This window comes from Rhea americana, unplaced genomic scaffold, assembly GCF_003343005.1.
Source record: "Rhea americana isolate MKP2758 unplaced genomic scaffold, rheAme1 scaffold_28, whole genome shotgun sequence".
NCBI lineage: Eukaryota > Metazoa > Chordata > Aves > Rheiformes > Rheidae > Rhea > Rhea americana.
In genome coordinates, this window is record NW_028186401.1 from 6,786,561 (window position 1) to 6,805,113 (window position 18,553).

The window sequence follows — 18,553 nt, forward strand, 5'->3', positions numbered from 1 at the left end:
CTGCTGCAAATCTGAATGACACGATGATGATAATGCTGTAGAATTTTGCTCATGTGCATGGTGACCAAACTAAACCACAATGCTCCCATAAAATAACATGTTAGCTGCCTAGAAAGAGATTACATTGAAATATTTAGTGACCAGAGCCCTGCTATCGCAAACACACAGTTGTCTAGATAAAATTAAATTGGTATGCTCTCTGGCTAATTGCATGGTAGTGTCATGTGCAACTGTAAAAATAATTGATTGCTTCATTTTTCAGGAGTGCCTCATAATGGATTTAAAGTGGAGGTGTCCAAGGGAATAATTCTTCATTTAGCGGATGAAGTTACAAGCTGGTTACCTGGCGACAGAATAGTCATTGCCAGTACAGATTATTCAATGCATCAAGCTGAAGAGTTTAATCTCCTTCCTTGCAGCGAATGTAAAAGCAATCAAGTGAAAATTGATGGTACGAAATACTGTATTCAGCTATTCCTTTGTAGTTAATATTTACATTGTCAATTTTCAGCTTGTCTCTTTAGCTGCATTTTGTCCTATAAATGCATGGGCACTTGATGTGTGAGAGCTGAAGGCCCCCAATAGTGGGACTTTAAAGTTTGACCCCGGGCAGTGGTCTCTTGTAGAAGCCAGAAGGGGCTTCTGAGATCACCTTTTCAATCAGGTGCTAACAGCTGGGCAGTTCCCCGAAACTTGATGATTGTGCAAATCAAAGGCGTGCACTTGTTTAGAATAATATGATAACAAAGGCAAAATACTCATCCAGAATAAAAAGAACTTCTGATTTTCTCAGGCAGCCCACTTTATCTTCACATCGGAGAAGTTATAGATGGCATAGATATGAGGGCAGAGGTTGGTCTTCTGACAAGAAATATACTTATTCAAGGAGAAATGGAAGACTCCTGTTATGGACAAAATCAATGCCAGTTTTTTCCCTTTGACACATTTGGAGGACATATTAAAGTGAGTGACTTTTAATGCATATACCTGTAAGTGGTTCCAGATAGCTACTTTCCTGGTTTGTCAACAAGCAATATAATGTATGAAATTACCGCTGTGCCTAAGGAGAAAAGGATGCTTGTCTACAAAGGAGGGGAAAGTTGTTTGGGCTATTTTGCAAAACTAGACTCTGGATGAAACTGTGACATTTTCTTCACCGTATGTGCAAAAATCCACACTTTTTTTCTGGGCTAAAGGGTATTCTTTAGAGCCATCGTTGTGAGTAGGGTTGGTATGAAGCTACACAGTTTGCAAGACATCACTGAAGGCGTTGTGGTTCCTTCAGAGCAAACCTGCTCCAGTGCTGCGCCTCCCTTTCCTCTTGCATGGCCCATGTGCTCCTGGCAGAAGTGCAAAGCGGTCCTGCTGCAGAGGCCACGGATAGYTTTAGCACATGTGCAGGCAGCTGTAGATACTTGGCTTTTCTGAGCACTCTCTGAGCGCTGGCTGATGAGCTCTGCCGCCACCACGACCTGGAGTGGCCCCAGCTGATGGCATCTGGGAAGCTGYGCAGATGTTCTGCCCTAAAATCACTTGGCAGGCTGAATTTCACCAGGAAATAGAGCCTATTGGTAAATGTTCTGCTTTTCTATAGCTAGCAGGAGTATTTTGTCCGTAGCCATTTCACATGCTTGGCGCTGCTGTCAGTAAATGCCATACGTGCTGCTTGGCAGCTCTGGGTGGCGGCGCCCCACCGGCAGGGATTCAGCTGCTGGCACGCTCCTCTCCAGGTGCTGCGCTGGCCTGAGGCACAGCAGGGCTCTGACAGCTCCTTCCGCCACCGGGCCCTGGCTTACACTGCAGACACGTTGCCTACTGTAAAAAAAAAAAAAAAGTTTATTTTCTTTTCTTGTCTCGTGTTCTTATATTGCTAATGCCTTACTTGGATCTACGTTTGTCTCAACAGATCCAGAGGAATTTTAGCTCTGTTCACATGTCAGGAGTGGAATTAAAAAACATGGGGCAGCAAGTCCTGGGCAGCTACCCCGTGCATTTTCACCTGGCTGGAGATGTCGATGAGAGAGGAGGATACAAACACCCARCTTACCTCGATAACCTGTCTATCCACCACTGCTTCTCTAGGTGTGTTGCCATACATGGAACTCACGGCCTTCTGGTAGGAGACATTTTATTAGTACCAACCTGATTTCTTTGCTTGTGCACTGCTGAATAGTAGAAGTATATTGTCTTGCTGCTTTGTGATACAAAGAGAAATCRGAATCCAGCATCTTTTTTTTCTCCAAGAAATGTCCTGACTTGATAACTCCATTTGACAGGTTTAGGACTGTTGCTGTGCAAGCACTGCTCTTGGAAATGAATTTCAGATTCCAAGTATTGTCTTATTAATTAATATTGTTAATTGTTTGATCAGATATAGTAAAATTTTTGCCATGGTTATTCTGAGCCRTTTGTGATAGTAGAAATTTTCATTTGAAATGTAAAGTTTGAAGCAATGGAGCTCTAACTTACAAAGGAGATATAAAAGACAGGAGCTGTCCATGCAGGGGCTATGTGTCACGAATCCAAAATACTCACATGACAAAGGGAATGAAATAGGAGAGAGACAGACCCAGTTGGCCACTTCAGTGCCAGAAAAGCCCTCAGGAACTTGGCTTTGACCTAGATCCTAGCAAGGGCGTTGTGGAGAGGAACTTTTTTTTTTTTTAAAAAAAAAGGATGCCTGGGCTGGAGAAGATAGTTGCCTCCTCTAGTCTGGACATGTCCGATTGCTGTGTGCTCTGCAGGGCACTGCGAGGTGTTTTGGTGTTCACAGGCATTTCCTCATTCGTTTAATGTGTGTTTAGACAGAGACACTCCCCGAACCATCAGTGACTCCCTGTTTTACTTCTGACAATTTTTTCCGGACCCTGGACTACTACTACTGTAAGATATGACATAAATGCRCATTAATGGACACTGTGTAATATGGTCCACTTAAAAAAATATGTTCATGAAAATGTGATGCTGGACTTGTACAGCTAAGAGCACTTTCCATGTATCTTAAACTGTATTTATATTGTCCAGATCACCCCAAGTTATTGATTACCTTCTCTCATACGTGATGATTTCCTCCGCATATAGAGCCTCCTTTGATTTACAGAGCTCTCAGATAGCAGGAGATGTGCCCCAAATGGATGGAAACAGTGCAAGTCCCTTTCTCTTCCCCTCAGTGTTCAACTTCTTGAATTGAAGGAACCTGCCTGGGATGAAAACTTAGGCCTTACATGAGCACAGTTCCTCAGGAGTTTGGCTTGTGGTCATGGTCTTTAGCAGAGATGAGTTCTTAAAGGTTTATCTGGACATGTGTGATCCACTAGCTGCGAAGTCAGTAAGAAACCAAGTGCGAGGTCCAGTCCCCCAGGACGCTCTGAGCTCGTGAATCAGTGGATAGATTTGATAACAAAGCGCAAATGTGTGAATCTGTGGAAGAATCCTTTGGTTTCAATATAGTAATTACAATATAGAGTGATTAAAATACATTTTAAAACTTTGCTTAAAAATAAATTAAAATAATTTGCAGTTCCAGAGAGCAGAATATATATCAGAGCAAGGCTGTTAAGTAATACRGATGAGTACTGACTTCAGCGTTAGATCAGGAAACTTCAGCCTCTGGGGCGGATTAAAGCAGACAAGGTTTTTCCCCCCTCCCGTCCAGGGTGTTTAGACGATGTAATTTCAGACTCGTGCGGCGGGAATGCTGCGTTCTGTGCTCCGCTGGCGCGGGTCGCTCCGCCGCGCGCGAGCCGCCGCTCCCCCGCGGATCCGCCGCGGGCCAGCCCCTGCCCCCGGCAGCAGCGCACGTGGCTCGGGTTGCTCACCGGGATTAGAGCGGGTTGCGACCTGCCGCTCGCTTCCCCGGCGCGCGTCGCTCATACCACAGAGCGCTGTGGGCTTTAACGTATAACGTTGCAGTGCATGAAGGTCACTTATATTGTGTTGCTGAACTATATATAATTCAGTGTTTGGAGGCGTCGTGATTTCGCTGTGCCGGGCGCGCCGAAGGGGCTGTAGACGCGTGGTGGGCAGCGTTTCCCGCTGACACGTACAGTAATACGCTGCTCCTAATGCCGCGGAGCCACAGGCAGGCTCCCCCTCCCAAGCCTTCGTTTTCTGTCGGGGATAGGCCTGCAGTCCTGTTATTGCTGTTTCATCCTGACAATTTTGCACGCTTATCTTTTTGAGCAAATATAGATGATGTTATTTCTGGTTAGGAGGGTGGTCTGCTTAGGTTCAAGTAGGAAAGTTCTCAGGGCTGCCATGCGTTTCGGAGGCTGTGATAAATCATATTAACTAAAGCTAAAATCTGTTTTCAGATACAGGCCTGATTTTGAGTGCAACTCTCTGAAGCACAGATTATCTAGACTTCATCTAAATTCATGACAATGAAACTCTAAATTTGAAATGCTGTTTCCTTTATGGCAGAGGGAGGTTTGCTGTCACAATTTCTTTCCAAAAACAGTCTTCTGTGGCATCCTTAATGCAGTTTCTGCCCACACTTGGAAGGATATAAGTGGTTGGGCTCACCATTCTTTGCAGATTGGCAAAGAAACWTGCGTTTTTAAAGTAAATTTATTTTCTAACTATCTGTATTCCCCAGACTCAGCTGATAGGGACGCTTTCCCTCAGTGTCACTGCATGTTCCTCGTAGCTCACTTGGAGCTGTTGCACTTGCATTCTGGGTCTCAGTTGATTTCCAAAAMCATGTTAACTATGGCTTGGTTGCCTGGCTGCATTTTGCWTTATTTTCAACTATTTCTTGAACACCTCATTGAAGCAGAAACAAAAGCAACTGATGACAAGTTTGAGGGGCAACTGCCAGGAAAACAGTGAAATCCAGTACAGATAATCCTATGGGAGTTGCACTGTTTGGGATCCAGCTGTTATGTACAGTTGCAGTTCATCACAGGGTAGTCATGAGATGTGACACCAAAATGGATTTAGTTCAAGTATCCCTATGTATATATAGAAGTAACCAAATAGGTTACGATTAGGTAATCTTGCACGGATATAACTCTAATTGACATYAACAGGAATTTTGTATGGCTGAAGAGTGAATAAATGTGCTGACATGGATCCTTTGAAGTACAAAATTATGTTTCAGAAAGATTTAGTAATAAATAGCTGGTATTTTAACTAACCTGCTTTGCTATTCATATTTAAAGGAAGAATTTCTAAATTTGTCTTCGTAAGACTGTACATTAAAGGAGGCTTGTGCTAAGTCCTCTTGGTCAAATTATGGTTTAATGAAGTATCTCTGCTCATGTCAGTTAATCTCAAATAGGCTGAAATAGTGCAAGGYACTCTCTGCACAAGCTGGTCGTTACAGAAATGAAGTGGAGCTGCAGCTTCTGAGAATGCAGGAGAAAAAACAGAAACTTTGCTAATATAAATTATTCTGCCTGGCACATTTGTTAAAAAAAATCTTATTTTGTTTGGGAAGTGTTGCAATCATGAATATTTCTGGATTAACCAGACTGGTCTGTTGACTGATCATGTAAGACACATTCATGCAGATACTTAGTCTGTGACACCAAACTGAATATTCTCTCCTAGAACTGAGGGCAGTTTTAAATCCAGTGTTCTACTATTTTCCTGTAATTATGCATGTGATCTTCCTCCAAGTAATGTTAACGGGAGTTTTGCTGTATAACAAGGTCAGCCCACTCTTGGGCAGCCTGCACAGAGTTTGAATTAGCTCCAGAACTGCTGCGAATGAAGATGCTGCTTGCTGTGCAGAAGGGTGGCAAAACCTCTCCGAGAGGTTTGGGGAGTTTTTTGATAAGCAAAGCACGTCATTCGTAGTTGCTGCTACCGTTAATATTGCAATCTATGCCTGTATGTTCTTTCCAGGTGAGAGACAGTATTGGGTATGACACTCTGGGGCACTGTTTCTTCCTTGAAGATGGGACGGAGCAGCGCAATACGTTCTATCACAACTTGGGCCTCCTCACGAGGCCAGGAACGATCCTACCTTCGGATCGCAATGAAGCCATGTGCCTCGCAATCCGTAGCCACGTCTATGGGAATTACATTCCCACGCCAAGCACGGACTGCATGTAAGTTCCTGTGGTCACTGTTCGCTCTTGCATTGCGCTTTTCACCTTAAAGAATGTTGTGGCGAAATGAAACTTTTCAAAGGGGAGTGTGCCCGACCTCCATTTTACATAGTGCTGTTCGACATTAAGTGAAAAACCGTAGCTTTTCATCTCATTTCTCATTTTAAAACCATGTATTTACTTGACTTCACATGTGGAGACACCTGTTAACATCTGCCTAAATCCAAACCATGCATATTTGCTGTTGTTTATTCCTGTTATGTTCCTGGGAATCATCAATATGTCAAAATATTTCGCTCATTTCTGAACTCTTTTTAATTCTTTTAAGTAGGATGTTGAAGACTCCATGAAATCAATCTGATAAATGTAGATTGTTTTAGCATAAATATCACTTACTTCCAAGGGAGTTTTTTGCCTACTGTCACCAGGGATGAACTTGGGCTGCAACATCTAGAGCAAATTAGTCGGTAGGACATGAGTACACTAATGTCTAGAGTAAATTAAAAGATTTAGTGAGAATGTAGAGATTACCATAAATTATAGCGAGCCTCATTTATAGCACAATAAACGATATCTATTAACTGGCTAGAGTTTGCTTCCTGTTTGGAGACTGGTCTACTGCCATGTGGAAATTTATATTGTCGTGTTTGCTGGAATAGAATCCAGGGGATTCTTCATTAAACACTGTTTATTTTTACTTATTTAAATAACCTTGCTGAATGAATTAGAATTATTGTTGTTGGAATGCTACAGYTGACAGTGTGATTAATATAGTTTTATTTTGCATCTATTCAGTGGCTGAGTTCATCCAAAGGGGTGCGGTTTCTTGAATATGTAATAGTTAAGGTGGATAAAAAAATTGAGATTTTCTGCTTAAAATGATCAAATTAATTGATATGGTCATTAGAAAAATATTAAGGGTGTTTTTATATGTGCTCTTTATTATCGCAAAAATTGTTATCAAATGAAGTAAGACAGTAGATGATATTTTCATAACTACACCTGGCTTCTGTTTGTGCCACTACTGATCTTCTGTCTGAAGCAAAAATTCTGTATCTGAACAAGCATCAAAATAATATCTCCTTAATCTCCCACTTAATGAGACGTTTGTGGCTTGCAAGGACATTTGTTCTGTGTTTCATGTAAAAGCATCACAAATCCATAGAGAATCCCATACCTCCTGCCCTTCCCCCGAAGTTCTAAAAACCAAAACAGAAGTTTACTTTTCAGACATTTTCCAAATATTTAACTTTTGAAAAAAATGACATCCGATTTCCTTAAGCTGTTTTTAACAGAGCTGTATTTTCTGTTAATAGTCTCATATAATTTACAATACTTTCTGTGGCTCCATAAATTAGCATGTCTGACATCACTAGTTTTTTTTTTTATTTTTTTTTTATTTTCCTTAAGGAGTATCATTAAAATGTTGTGTGGAGTTTTAAAGTCATTGGGAGCATCGTGGCTGAAATCCAGGGCAGTGCTATGAAAATGTATCCCTTCCTGTTTGGTAACTGCTTAGGATCATTTTGATTTTGATTTTTCAGGGCTGTCAGCACATTCTGGATTGCAAATCCAAACAACAACTTAATAGAGAATGCAGCAGCTGGTGCTCAGGTAAAATCATTTAACAGCAAGAGCAATATACTGCCTTCAGTTCCCATATATTCTGCTCTTACTGATGTCGTTAGCATGAGGGCAATGAATTTTTAGTGCATCATTGTAAAATCTGGATATATATTTCTGCATGAGTCCAAAAGCAATTAGGAAATTACAGACTAAATATACCACATCACAGAATATTGTCTGGAAAGCCCTGTTTGTACTCAAAGACCAGCCTCGCACACCGCGTGAGCCTTTAAGAACAACTGTTTGCCTACAGCTCTCGCAGTGGTATCTCTGATAGTTTTCCTTCACAACTGTGCMTGGAAATGGTGTGTGGTGTCTCTTAGTAAATGTTGTTTTTTATTTGTAACTAATGGTTAGTGATTGTTGGCGGCTAGTGGTTAATATGCCCAGTAAAATTACATATATTTGTATTCTGGCTATGCTATTGTCCCTGATGTTTACTCAAATCGTGTTTGTGTTTAATACGYCTGTATGTCTGTTTTCTAATAAACTGCCTGAATATCACTCATAATATAYGTATTTTTAAAATCTCAGTGTGTGTCCCAGAGGTGCACTGTGCATGCTGCAGGATAAGTTGGGAGATGGAAGAGCATGGGCTGGCGAATATCCTCAGGACCCATATGTGCTTTGCAGGCTCAGTTTAGAAATCTGGCAGCACAGTGGGATAATCTACACCGTTAATTATACTGTCCTATTTCTTTGACCTTCTGCTGTTTTTCAGGATGTCGGGATATGGTACATCTTCCACCGGGTTCCGACTGGACAGTCCGAGGGGCAATATCCGGAGGGACAGGCTGAGCATACCCCCTTGGGTGTATTTTACAACAACAGAGTCCACTCCAATTTCAAGGCAYGTAGATGATTTTGTATGTTACTACCAATGCAATAGCAAGGCTTAGGGCTGACCGTGTGTGGTGTTCTGATATCAAAAGATCGTTGTGAGCACCTTCCATTTTCGTAACACGAAACACGAGCAGGCGTTTTTGTGCTACTCCCTCGTGGGGTGGGTGAGCACTGATGCTCTGGCTGCCCAAAGGGGCAGCTTGGTGCAGAGCAGCCCTGGCGCTTGGTGCAGTGAGAKGGTTCAAAGGGCTGTTTGCTACAGGGACGACGCAGGAGGGTGYGTACCACTATTGATGAAGGCCTGGTTTCATCCCGTTTAGCTTTAGGTGGTTAACTGGGGTGCCTTAGTAAAGTGCATTTTGCTCACTGTCACCAAAAGATAATCAGCTTTTGTGGAWGCTCTTTCCACTGATTACAGAGGAAGCTGAGTTGAATGAGGTTCCTAATTTGGGTGCTTCAGTTGGGTGCCTATGGTAGATGGGAAGCACCCAGGTCAGAGAGGTACCTATGTGGATCTCAGCAGTAGGTGAGATCTAAGGAAGTGCAGGCAGGACACTGAGCACTCTGTGGGCTGCAGCGCCGCAAGGAGTTAAGGGTTGAGCAAAGGGAGCTCGTGCCAGGGTCTACTCATCACCTATGCAGAATGAGACCAAAAATTGAAAGGTAACTGCAAGAAAAACTCTTTCTGCAAAATACACTGTTGACATGAAAACTTAACCTGTAAGCTCTGAAACGCATTTTAAACTTATTTCTTGGGATTCTAGACAGAAATGAGTGCTACTTTCTGTGCCTTGCGTGTATTGTATCTTGGTCCATGACAGCTGTTGCTCTCCTGAAATTTTTAACTTGGCTACAGTGGCTCATGTTCTTTTTTGAATGTTGGGGGACTTGGCGCTGTTTAGCTAAACCTTGCTTCTTAACAATGCTCTTTTTCCAAAAAGTTATCAAGAGCTTGGCAGCAACTCTTGCTGCTTTCTGCGAGAGCGAGGGAGTGAGGGGGAGTTCAGTGCCTTGCTCTGGGTCAGAAGACAGCCCAAGACGCTGATGCATAACATATGGTGGTGCAACGCTCCGTCCTGACTTCGGCACGCCGCATCCTGTGCTCAAGTCACACCGAGTGGTGCCAAGTGACAGGGAAAAGGCAGCGGACGCCCGGGCTTTGGGACGCTCGCTGTGCCTGAGCTCGCTGGCTGCTCCCGTTCGTTGATAAAATCTGTGACTTGGAGTCTCTGAGATGCAGCCTGTTAAAATAATTGGAATTGCGTGTCTTTTCAGGCTGGTTTGTTTATTGGTAAAGGGGTAAAGACTACGAGAGCCAGTGCTGAAGATCCCAGGGAGTACCTCACTGTAGATAACGCCAGGTGAGCGCATGCGGTACGGCTAAGCGGGTTGCTTCCTTGTGTTGCTTCTTGGCCTGTGCGTCGTGTTTGCCTCGTTATGGCTGAATGTCYGGAAGCACACACATGCTATCCGTGATGCCTGGAGGCACGCACTTCACAGCTACCAATCATTTCTGTTATTGCTGATCAAAACTGATCCACGCGCACTGGGGGCTACGAGCACTAAGCAGTGAAGCGTGTGAGAAAGGATCTAGATTCCATTATTCCATTATTTGGAAACTTCARCATCGCTTATTAATTATTGACAGGGTTTTAAATCCAAAAGATGATACAAGAGATTGCTGAGACAAGTCTGTGATTAATGGGGAAAGTAAGGCTCAGTTAATGTAGTCTCAATGCTTTTTGCCAGTGCATAAACTTGTCTGTTGAAATATTCTGAGCTTCCTTTCATAGAGGGGGAGCAGGTAAATTAATGTCGTTTTCCTGCTCACCGCAGTCCTGTGGGCCTATGTGAGAAAGACGAGGCAGAAATCAGCTACAGTTCTCGGCCGAGTCCCAGCTTTTCTCCTCCTCTCTCGAACATCATTAATGCCATGTACGATTCTCCCTTGTGACTAAAAGGAGAGGCTGGCTTTGCCTCCCTGCTGGTGACTTCTTTCCCAGGGCCGTCCCCTTGGTCTCTAGGATGTGTCTCAGTATCAGTTTGAAGAAGTAGCATGTGAAGGTAAACTGTGAATAAACAAAGCTTTTTTTCCTCAAACATGGCACAAGTCTCCCATTAACAGACAGTGTGGCAAGAAATATTCTAAAAGTAATTGAGGAACATCAGATTTCTAGGCTGAATCCTTTCTTCACATGATAGTTTCTCTGTTGGCAGAGCAAGGAGCGTATGGAAGTGCATGCAGATGCAATGGAAGCATCTCCAGTTACTCAGTTATCTTTGCTGAATGAGATTTTTGAAAGCACCCAGTTGATTTTTCCAGCGTGAATCCAGGGGTTCTCCATGAGGCTTGTAAGGGCAGTTGCAAAAGGACCCAAGTGACTGGGAAAAATGCATKCTGTGCTCTAAATCACATTGAATGAAATTAAGGAATAACCGCGGGCCCACTGAAGTCCAGTGAGAATCACCTGTTGGCTTGGGGGCAGGCTTTCACTCTTAGCAAGGTTTATTATTTTCTACTTTGTAAGAAAGTACAGTAATGAGATCAAGCTAACACTCTGACTGTGGTCCAGGATGTAATACTACCTCTTCAGGCCCGTCCTATTCAGACACGTTGCGAGCTCTCACTGGCAGGACCTCCTGCGTCYAAGGTTGTTTCCTATTTCTTCACTGTTGTATTAACCAGGCTCCTTGCTTCAGGTTTCGCCCACATCAAGATGCTGATCCCGAAAAGCCGCGAGTTCCTGCCGTAATTGATGGTCTCATTGCTTTTAAAAATAACGACCACGGGGCCTGGGCCAGGGGCGGCGACATTATTTTCCGTAACTCAGGGTAGGTTCCTATCACRCCGTGGCATACCGCGCTCCTCACGACCGACGCCGGTGGAGCTGTAGGCCAACCGTGGCTCAGCCGTGCCTAGCAATTTACACCTTCATGTTTCTTCTGTCCTAGGTTTTCAGACAACGGAATTGGACTCACTCTGGCGAGGTAATTTCTTAAAATGTGCCTTTTCYCCACTTTTTCCACAATGTAACATTCCCCTGACAATTATGGCAAGACACAAGAAAACCTCATGTTTCCTTCCCTGACCACATCAAGTCTTCCCAGGGTAGCAGTTAATGCGAGGGGCAATTTGGCCTTTCATCCTCTTTGCCTGGGGGAGGCGTCGTTAGAGCTGACGTTTGCCTCTCGGACCGTAGGTCCTGAACCAGTAGACTAGACGTTTGGCTCTGCGTTCGGGGAGCCTTTCCTCGCGGTGCAGCGAGGGCGGCTGAGATGGGGCGTTGCGGGGTGAGCAGCGGGGCTGGCTCCTGCTGCCGGCGTCCGGACGTGCTCCGGCTGCTCCTGGCCCACCCCCTTGCAGAGGACCCGCGAAGAAGAGCCGCATCCAAAGCCCCCGATGGCCAAGTACTAAGCTACCTGCGTTGCTGGTACTGGTTGCTGCTTTCTAGAGAGGTGGTAAACCAGGCTGTTACACTGGTGGATGCTCTTTTTTCAAATTAAAGAGATTCTCCTCGTTTTAGAAGTGTAATTAAAAGCACTAGTTCACCCCTCGCACTGCGCTGCATAGTTATCTTGTATTTCTTTGATTATAGCGATGGAACTTTCCCAACAGATGACGGCTCCAGCCTGGAGGTTTCACGCTCCATTTTTGTTGGAGAAAGCAGCAACCTTGGCTCCCGGGGAGGCCAAAACAGCTACTGGGGAAGAGGAGCAAATGGAGAATACAGAACCCTGCCCAGAAACCAGTAAGTTATTTATCTGCCATTTCTTGCTGGCATTAGCMTTAAGCTAGAGTAAAAGCCTCAGGAATGAATACAATTACTAAAGAGTAATTTATACAGAGTGTTTAAATTGTTGTACAGGCCAGARGTAGTAAGCATCTGAACAAACTCCTCCTTCAGGCCAACGATTTGAGAGCTTCCACAATTGAATGTGTTTGATTTAATTTTCTGCTTAATTTATTGGTCACTGGAGAGCRGATTAGAGAATCTGAGAGGTACCAAACTGTGTTTCCTTGGTGCTTCAGTAGCACACGTTCACTGYGTTGCGAACGCAAACGGTGCCCGGACGTGCCAGCCCAGCGTCGCAGGGAAAGCTGTGCAAGTCCCGGCTGGGCTGGAGGGGAAAAGGCACGGTAAGGCTGCTCGCGCGTCTTCCTGCAGCCTCCACGGAGAATCGCAGCCTGGGTAAGACAGCAAGAATAACCAGAGCGATCCTCGGCTGCTATTGGTGGTGGTGTTTTAACTGCGACTGCAAGACAGCTCCTCTGCAGTTTGATCAGGCTTTAATCATCTGTGATATTGTTAAGCAATGTACTCTCAGAAAAGAAGGAATATGACAAAACGTCTGGTACTTGTTCTGTCCACACACCGTGGTGCTGAATGGGGTATGGAGGTGGTACCAGTCCCAGTCACTGGGCTCACCACGCTAGAAATCAAAGTCACTTTGCAGGCGAAACCAAGAAACAGCAGAGTAAGCAGAAACACTGCTTGTGCCTGCTGCTTGCAATTGGTAAAGTGGCCCTAGAACCAACTAGTAAGAAAAAAAAACAACGAGGAGAAATCTGGGCATCCATTATCCACAGACCAGAGAGACCCTGTGGAGCCCTTTGCAGGTTCATGTTGTCTGYCCTGTGGCTCTTATGTCGGAACAATTCAGCCATCTTTTTGCCAACGGGTAGGTAGAGCCCTTCCAGGTCTCTGCTGGTCACTTCGTTATGGGCTATGAAATCAAAGTCAGTCGTCCTTTAATCAGACAACGCTGGGGCCAGACGGAACTCGATACCTTCTCGAAACAAAACATGAAAGAGACAAATACTTGCCTGCGACTCCAGTGGTTTTTCCTTCAGTTTTGCCAACTTGACAGTGTGTCTACACGCTGGTGCTGAAGGAATCATCTCTCTGTACAAAATAGGGCGCACTAGGTCCTGGGGATCTCATGCACAAAGTAGCTGGTAGGGAGAGGAAAAGCTGYGCTCCACCACCTGGGAGTTATTTCCAAGGAACCATTTTGGCCTCCAGGGAGTGACCGATACTGCTTTCTCAATCGTGCTTACGTTTTCCTGAGAAACCTGTCCACCCTGGGACAGGAAACCTGACAGGAGGATCCAACCCGGTCTGTACCTGGAGGGGTTTCCTCATAACACTGAGTCCCTAGGGGCAGGGGATGACAGCTCTGAACTTCTTCACCCCAGCTGACAAGCCATAAGCTGAGTGTATGGGTCATTTTTTTGGCCTTATGTCCTGTGGAGGACATTCGGCAGAATTTCATCTTTCATTAATTGTGTGAAGAGCATCCAGATTTCAGTTTCAGGAGGAAAAAAAGTTTTAGCTCTTATTAACGCCCTTCTGTTCTCYGGGGAAGAGACTCAGACTTTGCCCAAGCTTTTTAATACAGATTTGTGTTTTGTTTTTTTCCTTAATCTCACAGGACATTCCCTATTCGTGGATTTCAGATTTATGATGGGCCTGTCAGGATGGCAAAATGCACTTTCAAGAAGTTCACCCCAACTGCTGACAGATACTCAAGTGCCATTGGGTTCTTCATGAAAAACTCCTGGCAGATAAGCCCCCAGAATAACGTGTCACAGATCCTGATGGAGAGAAGCGTAAGTAAGAAAAGCAAGAGTATGTGCTGTTAGAGTTGCAAGTTTTGGAAGTTTTTATAAACGATGAGAGATTTATTTTAGAGCAGGAATTTCCAGGCTGTGGTGCRTGTTTCACTGGTGCATACCATTGATTCATTTGGCAATGCTTCCTTTTTTAATGAAGGTTATTTGTAAGCCAGTAAAATTTGGCAAATACTGATACAGAGGTCTTATGTCTGGGAGGACGCACATCAAAAATATGCAGGAGAGGAAGATTTTACCTTCCAGATGTAACCAGAACATCTGGAGCACCAGCCTTGGCTGGTGAGGTGTTGCCCGCCTTCATAGGTTGAGGACCTGGCCTTGGAGTTCGAGAAGGGCACAAATGAAATGCCAGGTGTCAGTGAGCTGCAATACAATTCTCCTGCAGAAATAAGTAAAGACAAGTAGAAACAAAGCCACGGCCCGCATTCTGGGGTCAGCAGTGCAATTTCTGTTGTGCACAACAGGGACTTTTCTTGRGAACTGACAGCAGAATGGAGCTCTTTATATGTGCCTTGGCAGGAGCCATAGGATGCTGAGCAATTCCAGTCCTTCTCCAGGATTCATGCAGGGATTATGTCCCTGGACACTTAGCCTGGGAAATGATAGATTCCACCTGGCTTACTCCCAGGGATCACAACCTCCTCTTAGCTTTCCTGAAACAAGGTCATGCTTGTTAGGATGTCCATGAACTCCAGTAACTTTGGCTTGAGGTTTGGCTTTTTCTTAAGGAAAATTTCCATTGCTTTGGAACTGACCAATATCACTACTTCTGGCAAGCAGTCAATTTGTCTGTCCCTACTCTGTTACACTTTAGACCAACAACAGGAGGGTCTTTTATGCAAAGATGATATTGATTGCGGTCACTTGACTGCTCCTTTAATGAAAGTACAGTCCCTGTGCATTTTGGTAAAGAGACCTTACTGAGGTAGTGTAAGGAGCATCAGAAAGAAAATAAGGGCTAATCTGCTGTGCCTTTTGTATGTCCTCCATGGGGAAAAGGTTACAAGATGATTGTGGGGAATGTGAATGAGACAATCAACATGGAAAAGGAAGGAGGTGCTCAGAAAAAAATGTAAATGAAAAAGCTTGAACTGTCAGTGGGTCTAAAGAGAGTGGAAATTTTCTTCCAGTAATGACTGTAGGACTCTATCCAACAGAATGGTTTCAGAGAGGTTATGTCTGTRCACATTAGCAAAGGGGATAATTACCTGTGGAATAGCTGAAAATGCAGCTCTTTAATACTATTGCATTTGAGACCAACGAGCCTGTTAAATATCCCAGCATATTTTGTCTGAGAGACAGTTTAATACTTCATTATAAATCTGAGGTTTTCAAGGTAAAATCAGAAGATTTACTAAAAGCTTCTGTAAAGCAAGTTAAAATAATACAGCTTCAGTCTATTATAAAAAATAATGACATTACCCAAGTAATTATTTCTTGAATATACATTTCCAACAAATGTGGACGTTTCCAAAGTTGGTATTTTGCCAGCTTAAAAGCCATTTGTGCTTATAACCACCTGCATCCCAGCATTTTTCACTTTGATTCTATTTTATCTGAATTGAACCCAGATGTGCTAAATCTGATTTCAAATCTGAAGGACTACGGTTAACTTATTGTTTTCTTGCTAATTGCTATATGGGACAATATGTCTTTGACTAGTTAAGATAGAGCATGTAGACTGTTTTAATTAATTTTCCATCTTCAGGCTTCATTTTATTACTTTTTAAAGGGTAACTTAGTACTCATTCCCTAAAGGACAATCATTTTACAGTTGTTTTCAAGAAGAAATTAACCATTACTGCAAGCTGCATAGTGATAATAAAACTGTTAGTCATGCAGAAGGAATAATTGTATAATTATTCAGATTAATCAGTTGATTGGTTAGACAACAAAATAATAAATCTAGCTTCACATTCACATAAAAATAAACAGTCGAGTAGAACAGAAGAACTAAGCATTACACTCTGCAGAAAGTATTCTAGATGCCTTTCTGTTGACAAACCTACATCTCATGCATGAAGAAATTTCTTCACTTAATAACATCATTATTACTTGGCTTTTTTTTTAATTCAGATGCTCTTTAAAGGTTATTTTAAAACAATGGCAGCAATAATGGTCTTCATCCAGATGAGGGCATGGCTGATGGTTGTGGTCTCCTGTAAATCTGCCTGTTGCCACTCCGTGGGACTTGGTATTTTTTTCCCTTGCAGCCAGGAGTTTAGGATGRATTCAAACCTATTTTAGTCCTAGCTGTGCCAGCACTGTGGCATCTTTGGATGAGAAAGACTACTGACCAAAAGGGGACTTGCAGGGTCAGGGCTTGCGTCACTCGATCAAAGTAAAGTCATGTTAACACATGCAGAATTTGCTGTGGAGGAAGATTCAAACTGGTTAAAAACGGTTTCCTTAAAATGATTACAGTGATACAGCAACACAGCTTGCGTTGGCAGCTTGGGCCACCACTTCAGTTCTAGAAAAAGCTCTGAGTTGTTACGACGTTGTACAGWAGATTAAGAATTTTTAATCTAAAGAGAGGCTACTGCTTTGCACTGCAGTCCTTGGGACTTTTCTGCAGGTGTGTTAGGTGTGCTGCCGTTGGAGAGGTTCAGTTACTACCTGTCTCTCCAGATGATTACATCCTCCCGTACCTGTCATCCATCACGTGCCACTGCCTTGCTTCAGACAAGGTTCAAGTCCCCTTTATACCATGTCGCTCACAGGTAGTCCACACCTTGGGAAAATTAGCTAGCTGAACAGTAGCGTGGTGGCAAAAGGGGACCCGTCTCTGTACTCTGCTTTATCTCATTCCCAGGCACATGCAGGCACACCCGCTAAGCTGAGGCTTTTCTCTGTCCGTCGGCGTTCGCTTAGAAAGAAGTAGGTTACCGTAACTGTAACTGCAAGCTCGGTGCACACCCAGTGCCTCAGTTCACAAAAGTAGGGTTGCCCTCAGATGTGTAAAACAAGTGACATTGCTTTTTAACATCTCCATTTCGTTTCTGACTTTCAGATTCTTTAGAGGAGGATGTTAGAAATCAGATTAAGGTGTTAGCACCAAAACTGTTTGCTCCTGAATGGGAACACTGAATGGTTTAATTAAAYGTAAGCTGCATAGAGTGTTCCTTACTTTGTTTGGAAGTACGACTGAGTTTATTCTCTTCCCGAATGAAGTGCCCACCTTCATGTTCAGCCCCAGAAGTGCACTGTCACAGGGTGTTTATAATGGAGATTGGAGCTGCAGCACAGTGTGTGTTTTGTTAATATTTCCTCTTTTATAAATGAAAAAAAAAAAAAAACCAAAAAAACTTGGGATCTTCCTTCTTTGCCAAATTGCCCTTTGGGCAAAAAAATCCTACAGTGCAGTAGGAAAAGGGTTTCAAACACTCAAAAATACACACTAAATTTTCATATGTTTAAATCTCCTTTAAATGAGACTGCTTCAGATGTTTGTTTGAGATGAGTATATAGACAAGGAGGTGGCAGAAAAATGGTTCTAGGGTCTAATTATTTTTAAAGTAATAAAGACTTAACARAACAGTTGAAAAGTTCTGGCTATTTTTATTCTGCAAGTAGTTCTTGCTGCAGTGGTCATTTGTCTAAGCCAATGGGACTTTCCATCTAAATAAGAGTAACAAGGAGCCTCCTATTCTCTTAAGTTGTTCTATTTAGTATTGTGAAAGTAAAGCCTTTAAAACCCTTAGTAAACTTGCAGCCTAATCCTGCTGACCCTAATTCTTACTCACGTGCACAGTCCAATTAAAATTTCGTGGAATTAGGTGGAAYGAATTACATTCCTTTGGGTCTGCCCGATCGGGCCACTCTTCATGCTGTCTSCTTAAATACATGTTGCTGAAGGATTCATTCCGGGTACTTGACCTGGAGTACTTATTGTCTTGAGTACCTCAGATCTTAGTCATCAGGCACTGCAAGAGCTTCCTCTATAGACATTCAAATATTTCATGCCTTTTTGCTAAATGTCTGCAGTTTCTTTCCCTGTTTTGCAGTACTTTCGTATCAGAGTAGATTATTTCTCTTAGCTACTGAACAATTTTGAAAACAGAGCTGTGTATAACAAGGATAATACTGTTCCCTGTTATTTCTTTTTCCTTAAAAAGAATTCTTCTGAGGATATGGTAGAATGTGCATAACAGCCAACTCTGAGAATTGCTATCAAATATATGAGTTTTATAAGGTTTAGGAAGAGGGAATTAGAAAAAAAATATGGCACTTACAGAGCCACTTAGGACAACCATTGAAAATAAGTTAAAAAATCAGCACATAGCTAGTATTTTTTCTCTCTTGGAACTCAACTATGTTGACTACTAGAAGGTGACTACTATTCAGTAAATTTCATAACCTTCCAGTACTTTCCTACCCTTTGAATCATCCT

General features: G+C 43.1%; 2 protein-coding genes across 2 annotated transcripts in view; both read left to right on the forward strand.

The window, feature by feature from the left end:
* Positions 1–18,553, forward strand: part of LOC146593828 (cell surface hyaluronidase CEMIP2-like) — a 55,508-nt gene that overhangs the window by 6,836 nt on the left and 30,119 nt on the right. Inside the window, exons 5-15 of the mRNA XM_085308721.1 lie at positions 263–451; positions 794–963; positions 1,907–2,116; positions 5,851–6,056; positions 7,601–7,670; positions 8,404–8,532; positions 9,801–9,886; positions 11,226–11,357; positions 11,478–11,513; positions 12,122–12,274; positions 13,959–14,136. Of these exons, the coding sequence (XP_085164847.1) occupies positions 263–451; positions 794–963; positions 1,907–2,116; positions 5,851–6,056; positions 7,601–7,670; positions 8,404–8,532; positions 9,801–9,886; positions 11,226–11,357; positions 11,478–11,513; positions 12,122–12,274; positions 13,959–14,136 (1,559 nt within the window). The remainder of the gene's footprint in view (positions 1–262; positions 452–793; positions 964–1,906; positions 2,117–5,850; positions 6,057–7,600; positions 7,671–8,403; positions 8,533–9,800; positions 9,887–11,225; positions 11,358–11,477; positions 11,514–12,121; positions 12,275–13,958; positions 14,137–18,553) is intronic.
* Positions 1–18,553, forward strand: part of CEMIP (cell migration inducing hyaluronidase 1) — a 119,475-nt gene that overhangs the window by 4,108 nt on the left and 96,814 nt on the right. The window lies entirely within an intron of this gene.